Source organism: Limulus polyphemus, unplaced genomic scaffold, assembly GCF_000517525.1.
Source record: "Limulus polyphemus unplaced genomic scaffold, Limulus_polyphemus-2.1.2 Scaffold7561, whole genome shotgun sequence".
NCBI lineage: Eukaryota > Metazoa > Arthropoda > Merostomata > Xiphosura > Limulidae > Limulus > Limulus polyphemus.
Genome location: NW_013673171.1, coordinates 1 through 17,891, shown reverse-complemented (window position 1 = coordinate 17,891; position 17,891 = coordinate 1). Strand labels below are relative to the sequence as shown.

Sequence of the window (17,891 nt, the reverse complement as noted above, 5' to 3'; positions counted from 1 at the left end):
AGAATCCGAGATGAAAAAATTAAAGCTTTTGAAACAAAAGCCAAAAAAAAGAAAAGTTTTGTTAACAATACAAATCTCAAAACATCAAACTTAGACAAGAAATTTTAAACATATATATTAGATACAATGCTGTGGAGAAAAATGAAATTATTATGAATATAAGTGCATAAGGGGAATTACTGCTCATGGAGGTTGTATCACCCTCCAATTGGTGGAGGTTTTTTTTTGTAGGATGACATCATCATGCACCAGTACACTCATGTTAAACACATGAAATTCAATTAAATGGGAGATTTGCCTCAAGACTGGTGGCATGAAAATCTCATAGGCAGACACGCAAGGAAGATAGCTTTTCTGTATGCAAAAGTGAGGTATCCTCTCAGAATCTAACCTTTACATTCTGGTTCAACATATAGATAACACTTTTACAAATGATATAAATTCTGATACTTTTTCACAAACTTTTAAAATAAAGACATGACATTATTACATCACAAAAAACAAGAACCTTACATGTGGATGTGTATATACATAAATCAGAAAAAAAGGTTTCTTATTGTAACCTTAAATGTATATACTTAGAATCTAGCTCATGATCAGGTTCAGAAATTGGCTGTTATACAAATCCTTTTAAGTAATGTTAAAGTGATGCATAATAGAAATTACAATTTCCTCCTGGAAACCAAATCATTCCTCATTTCTTTAACCGAGGCAAATAGATAAAACACATTACACATAAAAGTAATTATGTTAAATTTTAATAAAATCTCTATAGTTTTAAATGCTTATGTAGCCACCAAAGTGAAAAGTTGATTTGCATGTATATGTATGTGAGAGGTAATACTGAATTTGTTTTGTCAGTCACTTAATGCAGGGTAGGGCAAAAATGACTATACAGTTGTTTCATTTCTAACTATTATTCTGAAACAAACAATAATTAAATTTGTTTCAATGGTCTTAGTAATATTTTCTTTAGTACCAATCATATAATACCAACTATACCAACTGCATAGTAACTTTTTGCCCCACCCTATATATCTAAAAACATGAAATAAAGAAATTAGGGCATTGCAAGACCAAATAACGTAATACCTTCTATATTCTTTTATGCAGTATTCAGAATTTGAAATAGTGTATGTTTAAAATTTAATCATTTTTCTTATTCTTTAATAATTAAAAGGTAAAAGTGTATTTTTTCTCAATTGTTTTATTAATGAACTATACAGAGAATACATAGAGTGACCAGAACAATGGCAGGATGAAGGCAGACTCACAGACAAACAGATGCCCCATGGGGAGTGAGGTGGGGTCAGACTGAATGCCAAAATGCCAGCCCCCAACAACATTAACTTGGGTTGAAATTGGTAAAACAAAGTGAAAGCATGATAAGCAGAAACACAGATGAAATTTCTACATTACATGTATATATATATATAGATGGAGAAAAAGAGAGAAATGAAATACTTACTTTTCCATAGATATATATGATACATGAAAAAGCGCCCAAGAGCATCATTTAAAGGTCTGTTCAGTTTCAGTCCAGCTGGGACGCCCATCAACCAAAATATTAATTCTTGTAATGTGTTTACTAGAACCTGCAGAAAAAGAATGACAGCAACCTGACATAACACAAGCATCCATGCCATGTCCCACTAGATGATATACACCTGGTAGTGACTAGAAATGTCTTATACATGATTATTAAGAAACACAATCAATAGATATTAGTTTTATATATATTTCTATATTTGGTTTTAATGGTACAACACTTATTTCTTCACAGCTTATTACACACATGATCCATGGCTATAAAAAAAAGGATTTTAAAAAGTAGAAAAGAAAGAAATGATAAGTAGAAAACAGTTTTCAGCACTGCTCTTCTAAACAATTAGTAAACCTTTGGTTGATTGTAACCCCAAAACATAAAAAAAACTGAATCTTATACCAAATAATTTGACTAAAGCAGGCAAAGATAATTAAGAAAATAAAAAAAAACTAATTCTGGAGTTAGTGACCAATATATACCATGGTACCATAAAACTATATTGTTTATCTAGAAATAAATAAAATCACTCTGAAATAAAATGCAAATCTTTATTTCCCAAAGTTTATTACTCCCATTTAAAGTATCACAAGATTACCATTAAGCATGAAAACTACCACTCTTTGAATGAAACTAGAATTTCTAATAGGGTTTCTTACGTGATACCACAGTGTTGAGTCCACAAAATCACTATGCTCTGGAATGAAATTAAAATCTCCATCTAACAGAACAAGTGATCTATAATACCACCAAAGATAACATTTTCTTACAATGAAAATGTATTTCCGATAAGTACTTACCCCCTCTCACACAAAGCCATCTCGATTTTCTTTCTGCTCCCTAAGCACTGCTAAAAAAATTTATTGCTCAGCGCAACAGTCTATATACCCCACAAATTTTGAACATGTATATAGCATGTGTTCACCCTCCACCAATAGTATTGCACCACCTAAATTGGTGTAGTTATTTCCCTCTGATTTTCCTGCTCAATCCTCACTTTTGAGAATTGGCAGGATCTAAAATAAATAATATCAGCAGTGGGTAGGAAGGGTGGGAAGTGTGTGAGAGAAAGTAAGTACCAATCAGAAATACACTTTAAGTGTAAGAAAATGTTAACTCCCAATTCAGTCTTACTTCTTTCACACAAGGTTAGAATCTCACATTGAAAAGGTGGAGGGGCTGATGTAGGCACCTACCAGTGAAACCAAGTGGAAAGCGGCCACCTAGAAATAACAGGGGTGCTCAGAGATGAAACAGAAGCACACATGTGGAACACCACACTACTTCTGGAACAGGTATGTTTTTTACCCCGTAAGAAGGAAATGAACCTGATATGGGTGGAAAAAAAGGATGTGCACAAGTTTAGTTCGTTCTGAGAGGTGCAATCCATAGTAATAAAATGGCATGAATTTAAATCATCCTCCATCGCATAAACAAGACCAGAAAACAGCCAGCAAGTGAAGAGCTGCTTTATAAAATGAAAACTCAAAGCAAACTTGATACCTACATGAGGAGAAATGGCAATTCAAGGGACAGTTTGCCAAAATGTTACAATGGAGAAAAACATCTAGCTATGGCAAGGTATCTATCTATCCAAGCTCAATTGAAAAGATGAGGTTCCACACCTCGTCCTTGGCAGTAGAAGGTTGAGGATCACCCAGATAAAAATGAAATGAGAGTAACATAAACATTGTGGCCAGGACATGTGGACCATGTGATATATATATATATATATATACACCAAACCCAACCCTGAGTAAACAGTGTGTCATACATCAAGCAGCCGGAATCATGAAGAGGAAGTTAGTGTTTGGCCAAAACCAGACAAACTCCCAAACCCACCGTAGGACCATTAAGTACAACAAATAAAACACAGCATTACAGGGTCATGTAGTTGCCTCAACTGTAAGTACAGGGTAATGCCTGTAACCAGAGTTAAAAGCAGAAATTGTAACTCACCCAACCATAAATGCGGGTAAGACACATCTCGCACCCAGAATTACAAGGATGTGGAACATTTGCTCAATTGTAGGAACAGTGTACGTATGTCCTGTTGCCAGTATAACGAGGCAGACGAAGTCCCCCAAACTCAACCATAAGAGCAGAGAAGGAAACCTCCTGCAATTGGAATTAATGAGAAGTGGGGCTTCTACTGTATTCAACCATGGGAACAGGGCAGTGTCATCTTGAACCCAGTATCACAAGGAGAACCCCACATAGACTGGTATTGATCCAACTGACATTCGGTCCACCTGGGAATAAGCATCCAGGGGAAAGGGAAGAAGGAAACCCAGCTTTGCCCTCTTCTCATTGAATGCATATATGTATGGTTGTATTGTAAGGTAAATTTCTACTTCACACTCAGGAGGAATCCTCCTTGGTCCATCACCCCAGTGACTGGGAACTGGTAAGGACTCCTGTTTTCCACTTGGATAAAAAAAAAAGGGGGGGGGTAGATGCAATGGGAAGTCCAGAGGAATGTCACACTGGAGAAAGTGCAATGGGTGTCCATAATTCCCTATTTTGAAAAGCAGACCCCTTTTACTTTACTCATGATAATCCATCAGTGACGGTCCACCATTGAGTTAAACTTACTGATATCTAAAGACACACAAGTATATACCGATAGTGATCTTGCAGAACACCCCATCTCTACAGTGAGCATTATAGCTCTACTGGTATATAATGCAGGTTTGAGTGAAAGCAAACCTGACCAGGCAACACTCACCATAGAATGGGGTCTTATTAGTAGCAGTAAAAAAGGGACTCTGAAAAGAAAACAGAAATGAAATGTTAAGAAAAGACATACACAAGTCAAAGGTGAATGGATGTGCGTAAAATTATTAGGGAAGGGAGAAAATATCTACCTCAGAAAGATAATGCAGATAATGAGGGATGAAGGAATAGGGAGTAGTCCACATTCCAGCCTGAACAATTTCTTCCAACAGATGGCAAAGAAGATCAACCAAAGACATGGTGATATGACAAATTTGATGAGAAGATATGATGACAAGACAGTGAACTTCCATGGATAAGTCTGAATACACCAGCCTAAAGAGGTGATGATCAACCAATTAGTGTGACAGGGGTTAGATCACAGGAAACAGAAGGGTTCCAGGGAATAAAAGGTCAGGAATGTGAACTTCGAAAGGAAGCAGTATGTGCCATGTAACACCATAGGGAGTGAACCTGACAAAGAAGCCAGTCAGAATCGGAATGAGAGTACAGATGGGTGATGGAAGGTAACGAAATGGGTGTGAAAGCCAAATGGCCTTACCGGGCAACAGAGGTATTAGGAAGGAAGGATCAGCCTGGATATAGGACTACATAAGAGTATTGGTAGAGGATTTTGGCACAAACATCTGATCAACGATGTCCACAAGCTGGAAGGAAAAGGAAATGTGTAATATACCCCATACCTGATTAACTACCTGTAAAAAAAAAAAAGTGTGAAAAGTGAGATATCCTATAGAGGTATAGAGTGTGACAGACCAAAATAATAAGGTGCCAGAAAAAATTAATCCAATTTTTCTTCTCCTTGATAGTATTCATCCTCAGAAACATTATCAGGTTGAAAATGAGAAGGAATAGCCGGCCAACTGTAGGAATCTAACTCCTGCGAAGTAAGGCCTGTAACTCTTTAGTAGATAAATTCAAACCCAATGCTTGAGTAGTCATACCAGAAACATTGCCTACTATAACGAGAACTTCTATTGCCATATATTGAATCACGAAATCATTAGAAGTTACCATATAATTTGGTAACAAACAACAAATGCAAAAAAAAAAAATTAACAATTGAATGCACACACACAGTAAAAGAAACCTGTTGAAGAAGGTATTGAAATGTCAAAGGAGTACAATCGTAAATGATAGTCACATGCAAAATCCCAGAAAGATTGCGGGGGGAAAATCAGAGAGAGCTAGCTGCGGCAATATTGGTGGAGGGTGGTCACATGTTATATACATGTTCAAAAGTGGCACGAAATTTGTGAAGTATATAGACTGTTCTGCTGAGCATTAAAACTTTTTAGCAATGCTTATGGGGCAGAAAGAAGATCAAGAAGAGGTAAGACTGCATCGCAACTTAGAAAGTAAGAGTAATATATTGGGAGCCTGTTTCATGCTTTCCTATTCCTATTGTGAAGTATATAGACTGTTCTGCTGAGCATTAAAACTTTTTAGCAATGCTTATGGGGCAGAAAGAAGATCGAGAAGAGGCAAGACTGTATCGCAACTTAGAAAGTAAGAGTAATATATTGGGAGCCTGTTTCATGCTTTCCTATTCTAAGTCAGAGTTCATAAAAAATCTTAAGAATAAGTTACTTACTGTGATGACTTCTAAAGCATCATCTAACAGTTTATCCACTTTAACCGTTTTCAGAAGGAAACAGATAAGCATGAAACCAAGACAAAGGTCTAACACAATTGAAGATATAATATTTCCAGATCTGAAACAAAAACATGAACACTTTTAAAAATATTAGCTTTGTGTATTACACACTGTAATTATTTTTATAAAATATGAAATTACCTTTCTGTTCATTAAAATAATTTATTGAATGTCAAAACTCACAAGAATCAGTCTCCATTGGTGGGTTAGTTTTTGTCACAAGAGGATATTGATTGGATTATAAAACTTTAAAAAGTGAAGCTCAAACAGCTTTTTATACATATATATATACATAGTATGGAAAACAAGTACAGCCTTCAATAGCAAGTTTTTGAAAAACTTGAAATAGTTGAGGTGTTTTTCTAACCTGTGAAATTCATAGAAAAAGAAATAAGACAGAGATCAGGCGTAAATAAAGTCCATCTCTAAGCTAAAATATTAAGAGATTTCACCAACTGACTAGTGGATCACCATTAGCTTCAGCCTCCCTTCATTGGTTATGCAAGAATGGTAAATAGCATCACTCAAAATTAAACCAATTGGCTTCTAGAGGTCTAAGGTTTTCATTACTCTTCAACTTATATATCCATTTAGAATGTTCTGCGAGTAACAACAGTTGTTATGATGTGTATGCCTTTTACAAGCTGGAGAAGAATGATTACAATTATACTTGTCATAAAACATTAGTATTAGGCCTATTACATTTTTAAGCACTTCATTCTTTATCTTGTGCTTTAGGATTTGCAAAAATTGAGCGAGTGTATAATAATTGTATTCCACCCATATTATATTTGTTATATCCACTGTTGACGATGTGTTTTGCTTAATCCAGAGATTTTCAGGTCAGTTGGGATACAAAAACACGGCAAGGGTCAGAACAACAACAATCATTATACACTCTTCTAATTATTGAAAATCCTTACAAGACTAGATAAAGAATATAGTGTTTAAAAATGTAATAAGCCCAACACAAATGTTTTATGACAAGTATAATTTTAAATATTCTTTGCCAGGTTATAAAAAGGTGAACACACCATAGCAATTACTTTTGTCTCAAATGGCTTATATAAATAGTGTTCCAACCATTGCTGTGTTTGTTTTATCTCAGCTGGCCTGAAGAGCTCTGGATTGAGCAAAACATGTCATCGGCATTGGATATGACAGATATAGTGTGATTGAAATACTATTATTATACTGTCTTCTAATTCTTGAAAATCCCTAAGGGATTAGATAAAGAATGTAGTGTTTAAAAATGTAGTAAACCTAATACTAATGTTTAATGAGAAGTACAGTTGTTCTGAGATAAAGTTTTGAACTGAATAAGAAAAGTTGAATGTGATATTCTGTCTCATGACATAGAAATAAAGCCTAGGATTTTAACAATATGAAAATAACAATGTAAACATTTTATATAGTGATATGATTTTAAATGAACTTTAAGGTTTCTTGATGTTTTAGAAAAATTACACAAAAGTTTTATCAAAATAGATCCATTTTAAGATAACTAATTCTGAGGCCTACAATATTTCTACTTCTACAGAAATCATCCATCCACTTATATAATTAAAATAAATTGTCTCCTTTTCCCTCAGCTACAAAAACATTGAGCATATTATTAGCAATTATGAAAAACACATAAGACTAAGTGAACCAAAACATTTTTTTCAATAGATGTCACTGTTAGGTAGGATAATCTCACTGATTCACAGACAGAACAGTCACAGGGATTCTACCTGTTACTCCAATATGTTTGTGATTTGACAGCTGACTGCTAAGAACCTCATAATGTATTTACAGCAAAGTGTTATTTTACAAAATCAAAAACAAATATATAATGACAATACATAAATTTTTACAGAGGATCAGCTTAAAAAACAATTAAAGTACTTTTATATATAGTAACAAAATGTGTTTGTCCAGGGTAATTACACTTTTTAAAGAAATCAAATGTAAGACATGTAGTCTGGCTTTTACTGTAGAATATCAAGATATAAGCATATGACTGAAAATATGTTAAAATAATTATTTATAAATATTAAGTCATATATGAAATAACAGAATGTATTACTATTTTCAATTCATTTGTGATAAGGTAAGTACTTCTAATAAAATTATAAAATACAAAGAAAACAATGGGGGTGATAAGTAAAACTTATCTCTGTCATTGGCAAGCCAGCTTCCAAAATGGTTAAAACCAACAGTAAGTTAGAGCTATTTGTAGTAATTAAATCTTGCTAGCAATTAACTGTCCTCAAAACAGACAGTAGCACTCCCGTACACAGGGGGTGGGGGTGGCCATAATCCTTATTTTTGTGATGTAAAAAAATTATGCTTATATAGTTATAGCACAGCTGCTTATGGTATTTAAAGTTTTGTATGTTTGGATTTTATGTAAACAGCCATGCAATTGTTTAAACTATACTTCATGCAAGATTGTGTCCAGATTTAATCTCATAGCACCTATTTTTTCACAAATCTTTCTGAGAGGCATGCCCCCAAACCCCACAGCATCAGTATGCTTTGTATGCTGGTTATGCTTCACACAATATATGTTGGCGTTTGATCTCAGAAATTCGAACCCCTCCCCTTTCAAACATTCTACATACAGGCCTGAGTAAAATGGTAGTTTAAGTGCCGGATTGTGGGCTAGAGCATTTACAATTGTTCTTAATCATGATTTACACATATGAGGCTAATAAATATAGAAAGAAATTTAATCTGATATTAAAAATTGTATCCTACTAATATTTGGGTCCTAATTCCATAGATTCCTCTCTCACTTGGACACACTCTACTATTCTCACTCTGTGTCATGTGAAAAGTTAATTGCAAATGCCCAATCTATAAACAACTAGAATATACTGTCATCACAGTTATGTTTAACCATATGCTGTAATCTTGGTTATTTTCATCCACATACTATAATCTTGGTTATGTTTATTGATTTACTGTAACCATAGTTATGTTTATCCATTTACTGTAATCAGTTATGTTTATTAATTTGCTGTAGCCATAGTTATGTTTAACCATATACTGTATGAGTTTGAAATTTCTATAACCTATCTGGTTTCATTTGTTTATCAATATTTATGAAACTACTTATTTTAAACTTTGTTAAATTATATATAATCATTTATATCTAGATCCATTACACAGTATTACATTGATTTTCTTTTAGTTGTTAAGACTAATTTAATACTTTTTAACTTATATACAAACAAATGTAACTTAAACATCTAACCTGAGAGAAACTGAACCATCCTTATGAAGAGAATCTTGAAGGTAAAGTAACTGGTTTCTACGAATGTAAAACTGATGTCCAGTGGCTGTTTTTCTTAAAGTTTCTTTGGTACCTTCAGGAATGCTGTGAATTACAAATTTTTTAGAATCATAAGATAAATTAGACAAATTAAACATATATTAGTTAACCTTATCTTAGTCTTCTGTAAAAATTTCAATAGTCACTCTTCCTGGGTCTGAGCAGACCCCACCATAAAAAATTAATTTTAAAATATTTAAATAATAATAAATGATTATTTTGGAAACAAAAATCACTAACCCTTAAAATTTTTTACTTTATTAATCAATAAATGAACATTGAATATTACAACTTGTTTCTTTTTTTACCAATTTTTTGTGTAACAATTTAACACAAACTAGCCAAATACTGAAGCTATCAAGAACAACAAACATGTACATGCTTCCATCTGTTGGCACTGATGTTTACAAAATATATGGGGTCCGTGAAGACCCTGGAAACTAATGCAGCATTAAATATTTTCTAATTACTGCTGCAAGTTAGGTACTTTAAAATAACAACTGAAAACAATTTTATATTTGAAATAAAGTGTCATATTTGGAATAAGCAACTAATATAAGTGTACTTGCATGATTGGAACATAAGAAGAAAAAAATTTAAATTGACCATACAACTGTCAAAAGTATGCCATATTTAAAACTAATACATTACACATCTATGGAAACACCACTTATTAATCAAAAATACATATATGATTAATACTAAATACAGGGTGAAATTCTGCCAGTACTCACCGATACCGAGTATCGGAACATATTTTTAAGGTGGTACTAGTACCAGGCCTTATTTGAGCTGCTCCGTCATTTTTTGTATTTCCACATAGATTTTTTTTCTTTTTAAAAAACAGGTCCACTTCACCCAGCTGAGTACCTCTACTTATTTTTTGAGAATTTCAGCCCTGACTAAATGTAGGGGGAAAAAAAAGTGCCTACTTCGAACTAAAACTGATGGGTAAATGTGCTCATGCATGGCCTTTTGATACCTCATTTGATCTTATTTATCCTGTTTATATGATGGATTATTGGCCTTTTTTTATTTTAAAACATTAAAGCAAATAAAATTTTTGTTCTTTAGCCCTAAAATATTTTTGAGATATTCTGTATAATTATGTTTATCCATATACTGTAATCATAGTTATGTTTAATCATATACTGTAATCTTGGTTACATTTATCCATATACTGTAATCATGGTTACATTTATCCATATACTGTAATCATGGTTACATTTATCCATATACTGTAATCATGGTTACATTTATCTTTATATTGTAATCATGGCTATATGTATCCGTATATTGTAATCATAGCTATATTTATTCATATACTGTAATCATAGTTATGTTTATTCATATACTGTAATCATAGTTATGTTTATTCATATACTGTAACCGTAGTTATATGTATCCATGTACTATAATCATGGTTATATTTATTCATATACTGTTATATTGCTTATATATATATATATATATATATATATTGTAATCATAGTTATATGTATCTATATACAGTAATTGTAGTTATTCTTATCTAACATACTATCATCTTAGTTATGTTTATCCATATACTGTAATACTAAATGACAGTTCTGTAAAATACTTTGCTGATTCCCCTACAGGGTAGTAAGAAATTATTTTACATACAGTGTCTGAAAGGTCTAATTTAATACTAATTATTCAGCATCAGTATTTGTACAGTTGAACTACCAAATCTAAATTTCTATTTATTTATAGGACATTATCGAAGACAGACTATGAATATTATACTCCACTTTGTATACAGAACAAAACTAATTTTGAAAGTATCCAACAGCCTGAACCTGAAGACACCAGAGTTTAGTAAGAAAACAATCAACATGGTGTCATTGCAATATTAGATATGAAAAGTCCAAGTTATTTGTAAAAAATGAGCCCAGAAGAAGGAGGAGGAACAATTATGGTGTCTATAATCTTCAAAATAAACTGAAAGTTACACACTCACAGGTAATATAACCATTCTCATATGTGGCACAAGAAAAATCTACTTCCTGATACTGTAACACATCACCTCAACATAACCTGACTTCACTTAATTAAAACTATAACTTCCAGCATCTGCATGCATGGATTTTCAACAATATTTCAATGTGGACTTAGATTCCTAGTCCTACACAATATGACTTTCTTAGAAGAACAAAAAAACTCAAAACACATAAAAATTCAAACTTATATTGTTACATAACTTACATATTATTACAATGGTCTTAGAATTATAAAAACCTATACATTCAATCCCTACTTCACAAATTATAATGATAACTTCACTTCATTGCTAGATATATTATAATCTTTAAATATAAAACTTAAGATGCAATTTGTTCTTTCATAACAAGATTTTGTTGTGTGATGTGTATATTGTTATATTAAATTCACTTAGTTTTAATTGTTATTTAAGTATAGAAAAATCACGCTTTGTAAAGGTTGGCTGGTTTGTTACTTCTTTGAATTTTTGAATGAATGGAGATATTATTTAATTGGGCCAAGTGGTCTTACATTACTTTCAAACATTGCCCCCCAGTGGCAAAGTGGTACATCTGCAGACTTACACTGCTAGAAACTGTGTTTCGATATCCCATTGTGTAGCTTTGTGCTTAACTACAAACAAATAAACTTTCAAACAAAACTTGTAATGATTGCTTGCTCAGATACTTACTTATTAAACAGTATTTTGTAACAAAACTGGTGACTATTGCTGATCCACATAACTAAACTTAATAAAACATTTGCTACAGATGACTTAATACACACAAATAAAAATTCTGCAACTGTTCTCCACTCAGATCTCAGCAAAGTACTACTACTACTAATAGCAGTAGTACTAGTTCTACGTTTTGCTATGGGCATTTTCTTGCTCTTCTCATTAATGACATTATTGTTTTTCATCAGCAAAAAAGCAACAAAACCTCTGTGGCCTTCTTCATAAGTTGTATCATTTACGAATTGTTTCCTAATCAACTCTGAAAGCTCAAGTTTCTGCAAATCATAAATTATAAGTACAGTATTTACCACCGATTCCTGAACTGGCTGATTTCTATACCACACTTTATAAATCATAGGATTTTTGCTTCTTTCTCCGGTAACTATGGATACAATGGGTGAGGACAGTTTCTTTAAGGCATCTGGCAGTGGCAGGCCTCCATTTAACTTTTCTGGTGAAAAGTTAATGACACCAACTAGTTCATAATTTTGATAAAAGACTGCTTCTGCAAACTTCTCACTTTTTCTAGTGTTTAATTTCAGCTTTTCAAGCATTTCATTATTAAAACCCAAAGAAGTTTTTAGGTTAATTTTTAAAACGGTATTTGCATGATCACTATATGAATAGTTTCCAAATGCAAGTCTGGGTTCTTGTTCTCTAACAATGTTTGAAGAAACAAAAACATCAATATGCTTAACACTAGCAAACCTAAAAACGTCTTCTTTCAAATTCAATTCCAATTGAACCATTTTACCAAAAATTATGGAATAAAACTTTCAGGCTATTTCAAAGTATATCTTGTGTCAATTCTTTATAATATTATTATTGACGGCAAAAAATAAACCCACTTCGTACACAACTTTGTAAAAATGAAACTAATGCTAATAGTTAGTAATAATTGAAACATCTCCATTAACCGATGTGCTGAGAAATCTCAATCTGTGTTTAATTCCACTGGGTAGTAGATATGCGCAGGCGTGTGACGTGAACGAGACAACCAAATTATATCCTGTTATCCATACCAGCATAAATATCCGCCATACGGAAAGGCGTAATTGCTAGTTTTTGCGAAGGGCTATTGGCCCTGCGGCCTTTTCTGGAATTGTCTGACAGTTCTACAACAATGTACTCATACTTGACATTCAATAATGTTTACCATCCTTGAAAAAAATGATTTTATTGAAAATTTAGTTTAAGAATGGGCTATCATCACAGCACTACATCACAAAGTAGTTTTATTGAAGTATTTCTTTGTAGACGCAGTTATTAATGAAAGTGCCTTGCTTTTCTTTTGCAACACTCATGAGATTTTCACTAAAGAATAGCAAGTAATTTTTCAAGTTTATTTTTTGATTGTTTTATATTTAAAACATACTCCTTTTTTATTGGTTAAATCTGAAACATATCATCTTTGTGGAAATTTCAATTGTTATAAAATATTACCCAGTTATGACTGGTGATGATCGGTGCGGTAGTTTCCGAGATGCAAGTTTTGGACGTATACATCGTAGGCTCCATTATAATAAGATTCTATTCTTAAATTGCGTATCATAAATAATATATTGTTACGTCTCTGCTCGTTTGTTAATTTTCCGTAGAAATTCTTTCCGAAAAACTTTAGCATTACAAGTCCTTCCTTAAATAAAACTAGTTTATTCTTTCTCAATACAACTTTGCAATACACTTAATTTCCACAGTCACTTTAATAACTTAACAAATGCTATAATTCACAACGAACTATTCACGCATACTACCGCGCTTGACTCAATTGTCCGTAAAGTACATCTCTGTCTGCAATTTAATTCCATTGTTTGGCGCACTTATATACAAGAATACCGTACATCTAGTAAACACTCGAGCATTCACGAACCTTCGAGAATATCATGACGTGTTACTAGTGTCACGTGACTACCGCTGTCGTAACAATATTTTATGTATTATTGATGCTATTTTGTTTGTTATTATAGAAAAGTATAATTGCTTATTTCGTTTCGTTTTTAAGTGGGGCCAGTAAATTAAAAAGCTGAAATTGATAAAAAAAAAAAGTTTAATAAAATGGTCATTAAAACAAATCAAATAAAATGTAATAGTGTTTATAGAAATTTTATATTTTTATTAAATGATACAAAACAAGTTTATTATATTCAAAAGCTGAAAAATAGTATGTGATCAATATGCTTGCTGATCTCATGGTTAATCTTCTTGGCTTTTTATTCCATTCTCGTTGAAAATCTGAAACTGTTTTAACCAGTTTTCTCTCGAAATGCAGCCTGGCCTGGAATGGCCAGGCGGTGAGGGCCCACGACTCGCGATCTGAGGGTTGCGGGTTCGAATCCCCGTTGCATCAAACATACTCGCCCTTTCAACCGTAGGGGCATTATAATGTGACGGTAAATTCATTTGTAAAAGAGTAGCCCAAGAGTTGGTGGTGGGTGGTGATGACTAGCTGCCTTCCCTCTGCTAAATTAGGGACGGCTAGCGCAAATAGCCCTCGTGCAGCTTTGCGCGATATTCAAACCAATTCCCGAAATGCAGCCTCCCAGTGGCACAGCGGTATGTCTTCGGACTTACAATACTAGAAACCAGGTTTCGATACTCATGGTTGGCAGAGCACAGATAGATTATTGTGTAGCTTTGTGCTTAACTTCAAACAAACAAACAAAATCTCGAAATGCAGGAAAGTGAGTGCAGTCTCTCTGTATGAAGACATGGACCTTCTGTGAGAGCAGAGAAGGTAGATTCTGTTCTTGCTGTAAAATAACCAGCTGCAACAGCAACTTTATAAAGTTGGCCTGAAACAATAGCAGATGCATTGAGCTCGTCTATGATATAAAAAGCCACATTCAAAATATTCTTCAGTTTGCCAGATGGTGTTATTTCCCACTTTCTTTGCTTCAGTTGGCTCTTGAATACGAGACATTCACTTTTTGCCACTTTGAAATATTTTCCTTGAAATAGTAATAGAATAATTATATAGAGGCTCCAAGGTTTTCAAATCTAAAGATTCATCTGCCTCAGGACTTAGAGCTTGCATGAGGCTCCGATAATTACTTGTTTCAAGATATAATGGCAAGTGATCCATAACCACTAGTTCAGAAAAATGATCAGGTATTTTTTTCTTCTCTCCAGTTGGTTTGCCACTTATGAACGGTTCCATTACCTTAGCAATAAATTAAACTGTGTACTTTTCTCTTAATTCATTGAGTTTTCCCTGAACACTTGTAATAGTTGTCAGAGTAGTTGATATATCCAGTGATTCGGTTTGAAACAGTTTGGTAAGAATATCAAGGCGACGAAGCACATCATGGAGAAAGAATAGAAGAAACACGTTTACAGGTTTCTGAAGCGATTTAAGTAAGCCCTTCGCCTGTGAACAATGCTCAGATTTAATCCTCCGAGAACTCTGGATCATTGGTAGGGTTTTACATATTGTTGCGTCAGCGAGGTCACGTGACTAGTATCACGCCACGTCCTTCTCGAACCTTCGTGAATTATCGGGAGACTACTAGATTGGAGGTAGTCTGGTATATATAAGATGGTCACAACGTGACGGGGCAATGAGTAATTGAATGTATGCGGACAGAATATTGTTGCCCTCATGAGACGTTTGTTATAGAGCGACTGTTGAAATTAAGTGTATCGTAAAGTTGTATTCGGAAAGAATAAACCAGTTTTATTAAGAAAGGACTTGTGTAGCTAAAGTTTCGTAGGAACGAATTTACGGAAAATTAATTAACGACTGGAGGCGTAACAATATCTTTTCAAAGTTTTCTTTTATTGTAACTTGAGCATCGAAATACCCAGTCCATCTAGTTGTTATTAATCGTTTTAAACTATTACAATCATACATCGCTGCGACGCTAGGTATTCTGAAAAATGACTATAGCTGTGAAACAAGCAAAGGAAAAAAAATCTTCAACTTGAAATGTCTTTTATAAAACAGCTGTGAGTACTAAGTTCAATCTATGATTAATGCAATAAATATAAACTATTTTTCTTTCACAGAGTTGACATATCAGGTCTTGCAAACCAATATGTTTGCCAGACATTACTGATGCTCCATCAAACGTGCTAAAGGTAACATCATCAAAACTGATTTCGGCTTCCTTTAATACACTTGCCACCGTTGCTTGTTTGTTGTTTGTTTTTGAATTTCGCGCAAATCCACACGAGGACTATCTGCGCCAGTCGTCCCTAATTTAGCAGTGTAAGACTAGAGGGAAGGCAGCTAGTCATCACTACCCACCGCCAACTCTTGGGCTACTCTATTACCAACGAATAGTGAGATTGACCGTCACATTATAACGCCTCCACGGCTGAAAAGGCGAGCATGTTTGGTGCGACGGGGATTCGAACCCGCGACCCTCAGATTGGTTGTCGAGTGCCCTAACCACTTGGCCATGCCGGGCCACCACCATTGCACATATGCCTTTCGCTGACCTGAATAAAAAGAATACATAATATAGTTCAATTATATATAAAATCAAGTTCTATTTCAAAATAAATTCATTCATTCATTCTATTGCCTAAAGAATACTCCTCCAGAGCTTCAACAAACAACTCGAAAATGATGTTGCGTCAGCGAGTCACATGACTACTAGAACTATCCTGTACTTTGGCGAATGCTCTAGTATTTACTAGATATAGGGTAGTCGGGTATATAAAAGAGGGTGACAACATGACAGGGTAATGTAATGTAATGTGTGTGTATAGACAGTGAGTAATTGAACTGCAGTCAGAGAGCACGAGCGACGTTACAGCGTTTGTTTAGCGCGATTGTTGAAGTTGAGTGTATCGGTAAAGTTATATTCGCAAAGAATAAACCAGTTTTATTAAGAAAGGACTTGTAACAATAAGATAAATTACAAATTTTATTATTATTGCAATTTTTTGAAGGTTTTAACTTACCTGTCCGCTAATTTTCTTAACCCAAGTTCGTGGTTTTCGATTTCCCCCTTCTTGGTAAAATATTTAACGCTAATGCTCCATTTTCTTTGTTGCTTTTATCAGTCGAATCATCAACAATTAACACGATGACTACCGGCTACTATCTTTCTTAGTAGGCAATGCAAGTCTTGCTATGTTTCATTCCAACAATAAAACTAGTGGACGAATATTTTCGAAAATTCAAAAATACTTTGTCAAATGTAGGTAGTTTAAGAAACATAAAGCCTATTACTTTTAATAAATTTAGTTTTTTTGCATTATGATCTTTAATATCTTGGAAAATTACATTAGGAAATCGTATTTATAAGAAATGATTACAATATTTATATTTGCTACAGATTTGAATTATTACTTTAATGTTTTAGTACATTATTTTGAAATCCCCCAAAAATTGTATCCTCCATAAAATGCAAATTTTATCTATTTTTAATTTTTTAATAATCACGTATACTTCTTATGGTTTCAAGTAATATACAGACCCGTAAATAATATTTGTAAATAAACCTAAACAATAAATGAGTATTTTTATTTTTAACTAGGATTTTATGTTGATATATGTACATAAAACATTTTAATTTTGTTTCATAAATATATTTTTATTTCAAATTTGTGTTTATGTTTCATTGCAGTCGTACTTTTGTGTATATTGTGCCGAATAAACCATGGGGTGAGCAGCGTGAACTTTGTATTCTGTCCGTAAACTATCTCACCCTTTTTGGTGGTCACTCTCGTTCAACCGAGCGCGAGCGCATTTGAACGTTACTGTAGATATTATAGTAATAATGTAGTAATAAAGTAATGCAAGAAAACCTGCAACAATGGCAGCTCGAACAACAAAATAAACAAGAAAAGAAACAAGAAGAACGAGAAATTAAACAAGAAGAGAAATTACAGCAGTGGCAACAAGAACAAGAAAGGAAACAGGAAGAAACTCTTCAACAGGTGCAGGAAA

The 17,891-nt window shown here is 33.5% G+C and overlaps 1 protein-coding gene across 1 annotated transcript in view; it reads right to left on the bottom strand.

Annotated features, from left to right (window-relative positions):
• Nucleotides 1-12,936, bottom strand: part of LOC106474703 (phosphatidylinositol N-acetylglucosaminyltransferase subunit Q-like) — a 28,874-nt gene extending 15,938 nt beyond the window's left edge. Inside the window, exons 1-4 of the mRNA XM_013935395.2 lie at nt 11,948-12,936; nt 9,178-9,300; nt 5,874-5,994; nt 1,469-1,595 (exon numbers count right to left, since the gene is read on the bottom strand). Coding sequence (XP_013790849.2) covers nt 1,469-1,595; nt 5,874-5,994; nt 9,178-9,300; nt 11,948-12,741 — 1,165 coding nt within the window. The 5' untranslated portion in view covers nt 12,742-12,936. The remainder of the gene's footprint in view (nt 1-1,468; nt 1,596-5,873; nt 5,995-9,177; nt 9,301-11,947) is intronic.
• Nucleotides 12,937-17,891: the final 4,955 nt, after the last annotated feature.